A 7160-nucleotide genomic window follows, 5' to 3' on the forward strand; every position below is an offset into this window, starting at 1 on the left:
ATCTTAGCCCATGGCTTGCAGCAGCCAGGATGTCTTTCCCAAAAAGGTTTACAAAGCCAAACTTCCTTCTTGACTCATGGGGCCTCTGGGCCTAGGAGTTGTGATAGGACAAGTACCATCTGAGAGAGGATTGTGAGAGCTGGGATATCTTGCAGTAAAAACTGCCTATTAAAATCTAGTCAAGGGGGGAGCAGGGTCATTGTGAACTCAGCACCATCTTATTTGCTGATACTTCTGCATTTTTGCATTAATGGCACAGAAGGAGGGCAGTGAAGAAATGCATCTACACTTGAAGGCTGAGCTAGCTCTAAAGAGCTCTATCATTTCCTGACCAGGGTTCTAGGGAAGAACCTTTTATTTTTCTCTTCTTAAAAACTATTTAGGACCATTGTCATCTGATTGGGCACAGGACAAAAGTAGCAAAATGAAACTTGAAGGGCTATTTTCAGCACAGGATTCCATCTCCCAATCAAACTCAGGGACTCCAGTAGTATAGGAACCACAGACCCCTTTGGCTTTGAGCTCATTCCTAGGTGTCCACCCCCGCGCCCTTCCCCATCTTGACTCAACTTCAGCCTCACCAACAGTCCACACTTTTGGCTCAGTTTATTCACAAGTCCACATCCCTGTAAGGAACTTGCTCCCTGGACTGTGATGGCTCTTATTCTCTAGATTACCTCAGAGTGGGATTTTAGGCAAGGGCTCAAATTGCTCTTTCAGGACAAGTGGATCAGTAAAACAATAATAAAACCTTGGTTACCCTAACTCAGGCTGTAATAGATCAAGTTTTCAAGGGCACTTGAAAAAGCTAAGAGTAGACTCTTCAGAGTGTCTTTCATTTTCTTTTAGAAAACCACTATCTTTCATTACTACTGTGTGTAAATAACTTCTATTTATTTAATTTATTCTCTTACAGCCCTAAAAAGGGAAACATTACAAGAAATACCCATGGAAGTTGGAATGATTGTCAATGTACAGCTTCTCTTTGTAACCTTTCTACTCTTCATTTCCTGTGCCAATTGCACTTTTATTTCCCGTCTCTCTATACTCAGTAAACAAACCCTATTATCAAGGGAAAGATGTGAGCCCATTAACATTGTGAGCCCTCAGATTTCACTCGCAAGAGACGACACAGCACTTATCTGATGGAACAGAAGCTTTAATTGCTTCGAGGTACAAGGCCGTCCAAACCTCTGAGATATGACCCATCCCTGGGAAGGCTCTGCACCCTCCAGCGCAAGCACCCGTGCCTGTGCCAGCCTCCCAAATAGGAGCACAACGAATGTTCCACCACGACGGTGGATTCTTTATTCTGACAACCTGGTCAGAGGGGGAAATCTGCTAAACGTCCCCACAAAGCGGAAACTTTATCTTCTGTCCAAGTCAAAACCTAGCACCACAACACTAGCCCTCATCGTGCCGCCACAAATCGCAAGGGGTGGAAGAAGCTGAAGGGAATGCTGTGAAGCAACGTGAAAAGAAAACAGTCAAAAAGTGAAGATTTTGTCCTGCCCTAGCCACACAGCACTTACAGCATAAAACGTAGTCCCATGAGTCGTAGGCAAGAGGGGAAAGAGGGAAAACCAAACATCTGCTCTAGGTTTAGGAGGGGGATGACATCAGTGCCAAGAAAACCGAAAGCGTAGAGGGCTCGGAAAAGGGAAGAGGAATAACTTTACCTTCCCTGGAGAAGGACTAGAAGCAATCCCCACAGGCGGAGCGCCATGCTCCGGATTAACCCCTTCCACACTGCGGCGCCTACAATCCACCCCCGAGGGACTAGCCGCCCACGGATCCAGAAGAACAGAAGCAGCCCTCCCCCCTCCATCCCCTGGCCATCACCCGAGCGACCAGTCTGCCTTTCTCCCCCAGCCTCGCCCAATACCTATCTGGGGAGCAGGTTTCCTGCGCTCTCGCCCCGCCTTCCCCCGGGCAGCCCCTGGGCCGCGGGGGCTCTCCTCCGGGCTGGGGGACGCTGGGCGGCGGCCCTCGCCCGGTTTCGCTAAGTTGGCTGCGGGACAGGCGCGAGGAGCCGCGCGGCAGTCGGAACCCGGCCGTGCGGGGAAGCCGCCCATTGGCTGGCTAGCGCCACGTGGCCGCCCCCGCCGGTATATTAGGCCAGTATGTACGTCCGGCTGGCTCGCCATGGCTCGGCAAGGGCAGTTCAGGTAGAAAGGGCAGGCGGAGCGGCGCAGACGGCGGCGGTCCTGCCCAGCCCCTGCCAGGTTCCCCACCCCGGCCCTGGCCTGCGCCCTCAGTAGGGCGGGCTGGAAGCATGAGCTCCTACCTGGAGTACGTGTCGTGCGGCGGCGGGAGCGGCGGCGGGGTCAGCGGCGAAGTGCTCAGCTTCGCACCCAAGTTCTGCCGCGCCGACGCCCGACCCGTGGCCCTGCAGCCCGCTTTCCCCCTGGGCAGCGGCGACGGCGCCTTCGTCAGCTGTCTGCCCCTGGCCGCCGCCCGACCCGCGCCTGCGCCCCCGACCGCCCCCGCGCAGCCACCCGCGCCGCCCTCGGCCGCGCCCGCGTACTCGCCGTGCACCCTGGAGGGTGCCTACGAGCCGGGCCCCGCACCTGCCGCGGCGGCGGCGGCGGCGGCGGCGGGGGGGGGCGCTGACTTCGGCTTCCTGGGGTCTGGCCCCGCGTACGACTTCTCGGGCGCGCTCGGGCGGCCGGCCGACGACGGGCACGTCCACTACGCCACTTCGGCAGTCTTCTCCGGCAGCGGCTCCTTCCTCCTCAGCGGCCAGGTGGATTACGCGGCCTTTGGCGAGCCTGGCCCCTTCCCGGCGTGTCTCAAAGAGCCAGCCGACCGCCACCCTGGGGCCTTTCAGACCGCATCGCCGGCCCCTGGCGCCTATCCCAAGTCCGTCTCTCCTGCCTCTGGCTTCCCCGCCGCCTTCAGCACGTTTGAGTGGATGAAAGTGAAGAGGAACGCTCCTAAGAAAAGTAAGTAGTGGGCCTTGGACCGAGGCACCAGGGGTTGGGGATGGAGTCTCTTCCGCGGAATTGCACCGGGAGCGCGTTGCCGCCGTCTTCCTAGACAGCAGTTTGGTTTTATGGAGGAAACGCGTTCCCGGGCGTTGTTCCATAGAGCGTCCCCTGAGTCCGGGCTCAGAAAACGTGTGAGGCATTGAGAAAATTACAAAAAGGGGCTCTTCGTGGAGCGTTTCTCCTGGCGCAGCTGTGTTTATAGAGACCAGGAGGGCTGCGCTGTGACTTTGATTCTAACTCTAGCCCCACTGGTCGCTCATGTTCTGTCTCAGCGTCAACCTGCCCCGCTGACGCCCTGTCCTTATGTTGCAGGCAAATTCGCTGACTACGGAGTCGCCAGCCCTTCCAGCGCGATCCGCACGAATTTCAGCACCAAGCAACTGACAGAACTGGAAAAAGAATTTCATTTCAATAAGTACTTAACTCGAGCCCGACGCATCGAGATCGCCAACTGCTTGCAGCTGAATGACACCCAAGTCAAAATCTGGTTTCAGAACCGCAGGATGAAACAGAAGAAAAGGGAACGAGAAGGGCTTCTGGCCACAGCCACCCCTGTGGCCTCCCTCCAACTTCCCCTCTCTGGAACAAGCCCCACTAAGTCTGGCAAAAACCCCGGGAGCCCTTCTCAGGCCCAAGAGCCTTCCTGAGGTCCAGTACTGAGGCTAAGAAACCTTGGTCTGAAGAAGTCACAGGCCACCCCCACCACTATGTAGACTTAGGAGCTCAGTATAAGACCGAGGTGGGCAAGGGCAGAAATTAGTAGGGATTTCACTTGGGAGATGAAGTATCTTAGTTGGCTTCTGAGTTCTAGGCTGTATGTACAGATATTAATTTGCTGTCTTGCAGGCCACTTGTTTGGGTATTTTTTGTGTCCTGTCAGGGAAAAGGTGCCCAGCTGCCAGCCCAGCTCTGCTGCTATGTTGCCTAACTTAGTCATATGCAATTCTTGGGTACAGAGTGGCAGACCATTGATTGCTGAGTTCTGCCAACCCTCTGATGTGCTCAGAAGAGCACCTGCCCAGTTTTTCTGGTTTTAATTTAAAGGACAAGGCTACATGTATTCAGCTTCTTGAGATGACCAAAGCTAGTTAGGGTCTCCTTGATGTAGCTAAGCTGCTTCAATGATGATCTTCACATTTGCACTCCAGCTTTGTTTTTGTTTGTTCTTTCAAAAGCAGTTTCTACCTCTCGATGTGCCTGAGTGAAGATACAATCGCTGTTTGTAGTTACTAGCTGAACAAGGTTGGGTAAAGACTAGAACCTGAACTACACCTTGACATCAGTTATTCAAACTTGAATGTAAATATATACAGTATGTATATTTTTAAAAAAGTTTGCTTGCAATCAACTTATATATGACATTTAATGTCATAGCATGTAAAGGGTTTTAACTTTTTTGTAATAAAAATTACAGAATATGCTACTCTCTTCTTTTCCTTATACTCTTTTTATCTTGATTCTCTCTTTAAAATTGATTGTTTCCTCTATTTGGAATTTCTTGATTGTGCTACAAGAGTTCATTTACATTGATAACCTTTAAAAGTAACATTTCTTACAGGTTGTGTATACACACAGCACGTTATGGACAATTATCTGAACAGTTTAAGAGGAGAAAAATACTCTGCCAAATATCCAGGTAACTAAAGAAATACTTTCCTTACCTTAAGTGCCCTAGTTTTATAGTGGTTATAGAGACTGCACACTAACTCATGGGTTAGGTGCCCACTATGGGAATGTTGTAAAGCTAAGACACTTCGGGAAGATCTCCATGTTCTTTTGTCTCCTGTCCTCAAAAAAGGAAGAGGAAAGGTGACCTGAAGACTTTGTTTCTTGGTTAGTGTTCTCTGAGAAAGGAAGCTGCACATCAAGAAGTTCTCAGCGGCTGAATTCCCATTTCCAAAGTCAAGAGTTACGAAGGAGACTGGAGAGGCCAATAGTCAGAGCTTTCTACTTCTTATAACCCAGACTGAGCATCTGGATGAGAGCACAGAAAGTGCCTTTCTGGTTTTAAAAATGAAATATTTTCAAATGAATTCTTTGGAAGAGGTACAAAGACAAAATCTGAAAGTTGGCAAGAGGATATGTGGTTAAAAAAAAAAAAACACCAACCCTCTTCTCTAATCTTATTTCTGCCTAACCTCCCATTTCTCATCCTCGGAGGCACCCATAGTTGACCAGTTTTTATGCAACTTTATACGAATATGGAAAAAAATACAATATTCTGTATTTATATACAAAATCAAGTGGATACTTGAGGTTAATTGTCGGGGTAGGTCATTTTCCTCACTTTATAGCTATATTTTTAAATTATTTTCCAGTTCAACAGAAAGGCTTAAAGGCCCAAATAATCCAGATAACAACCTCTGCTCTCCTTTGAACTAGATTTCTAGATTCCAATGCTCCGAATCTAATAATTCCGAAGTCGAAACAACTACGAAGGATTATTTTTCCTATAAAACAGCAATGTGATTAGTTGTCTTAAAAGATACAAATTACATGTAAAGTCTTGTCCTTTGTATTCACAGTTGAATGGAGTTGAAGAAATGCAATTATCAGCTCTAACAAACTCAGCTGGTTAGAGGGAAAAATACCACTTAAAAAGCAGGTCTGTCAATATTATTCTTACGTTTCACAATCTGCCCTTCAATAACTTGATGTTAATCAGATTTTGTTCAAAACAACAGCCCCCCACCCTCACCCCAACTCCCCCAGCTCTGCAGCTATTTGAAAGAACTTGTTAAAGGACTTGAGATCTGTTCATTTTTAGCCACCTCTGGGCTTCCCTTGCAGTGGTCTTTGACATGACAATGTTTCCTTTTTGATAAGCATTCAAATGGACACCTAAACAAAAAAATACCAACACTGGCTTGGTCATTTCCTTAATCTACCACCCTTTTCTCTGAGAAAATAAAGCTTTTCCTTTTGAAGCTAGTACTAGCACTTAACAGCCCTGATGGATGTCTTCCTTGATGAGGGCGGCTATTTTGACATTCCTATAGTGCTGTTCTATGAATCAGGCCAATATTAGCTATTTTTTGACCAACCCCAGGGATCCCTAAAAGCTTTCTTAATGCAGATCACTATACAGCTATATTCAGTATTAGGAAGAGTCCTGGCTGGCGATTGGGATGAACTAGGTGACTTCTGGAGGTCCCTTCCAGCAATGAAAATGCTACAGAAACAATTCAATGACTTTTGCATATTTTGTTTTTGCCCTGTCATTTGAAGTGAGTTTGGTTCTAAGAAAACAAAAGTGGTCTGTAGTATAATAGTGACACCATTTATACAAGGAAAGTGGATTTTAGACATTGTCAAATACATCTCTTCAGTAGAGTTACCTAGCTCCTGTGGATCATTTACAGAGCATTCCCTTTCCCGTTATTCAGAGCCTTGTATTATTTTGAGTCAGATCTCCATGAAGGATGAGGTTACTATGTAAACTCTGAGACTGCTCAAACAATCCCATTTCTATTTTACAAGATTTCAAACTAAATGTGCTAATTCATCCTCCAGCAATTTGTTACAAGAATGAATACACAGTGGACAGTTCTGGCTATTATATAATTAACTATTCAATGTTCCTTTGTCTTTTGTCTTCACATAATGACCATGTGTCTGTTTTTCTGGATTCAAGATAATTGGGAGTGAGGAAAAAGCATTAAATAATATACAAAATTTCCATAACTTGAGTACTAGCAAATGAAAGCCTTGTTGATATAAAAACTTAAAGTGAGGTCACCTAGATTTTCTAAAGATTAATTGTGTGTGATTTATTCTGCCTCAATACCAAATATGACCAGAACTGGAAGAAGTTATGTACAATTATCATGTCATCAGAAAAAAGAAGCAGGCTCAGGAGAGTTGCATTAGCTCTGAAATTCTTAATTATTTCTATGGCCAAAGAAATGCTCTGTCTTTGCAGAATATTGAATTTGAAAACCTCAGGATCTAATCAGGTTCAGAGAGATGTTTAGTCTGACCACAGACCTCTCAACAAGAGAAATGCCCATTGTTAAAACTTTATTTGTGGTTTTAAAGTGAAACCATAGTGCACATACCTCACAAATAATGATAAATCTCCATCTAAATAGAAATCAAGATTTTCATGGTTTTTATCTCTTTATCATGTTTCCAAGACATGAACATGTAACAAATATGCAGATAGCTCTA

The 7160-nt window shown here is 46.7% G+C and overlaps 1 protein-coding gene across 1 annotated transcript; it reads left to right on the forward strand.

The window, feature by feature from the left end:
- Positions 1-2053: 2053 nt before the first annotated feature.
- On the forward strand, positions 2054-4411 carry HOXD1 (homeobox D1). Its single transcript, XM_012650709.1, has 2 exons — positions 2054-2945; positions 3303-4411. Exons 1-2 carry the CDS (start codon positions 2276-2278, stop codon positions 3635-3637), a joined length of 1005 nt encoding a protein of 334 aa, XP_012506163.1. The 5' UTR covers positions 2054-2275; the 3' UTR covers positions 3638-4411.
- Positions 4412-7160: the final 2749 nt, after the last annotated feature.

Source organism: Propithecus coquereli, unplaced genomic scaffold (assembly GCF_000956105.1).
Source record: "Propithecus coquereli isolate 6110/MARCELLA unplaced genomic scaffold, Pcoq_1.0 Scaffold34, whole genome shotgun sequence".
Taxonomy (NCBI): domain Eukaryota; kingdom Metazoa; phylum Chordata; class Mammalia; order Primates; family Indriidae; genus Propithecus; species Propithecus coquereli.

What these genes read in the sequence shown, in the direction of transcription:
- HOXD1 (XM_012650709.1), top strand. Translation starts at nt 2,276, where the DNA reads ATGAGCTCCTACCTGGAGTACGTGTCGTGCGGCGGCGGGAGCGGCGGC. An exon ending in GAGGAACGCTCCTAAGAAAA is followed by an intron (nt 2,946 to 3,302) that starts GTAAGTAGTGGG and finishes CTTATGTTGCAG; the next exon opens with GCAAATTCGCTGACTACGGA.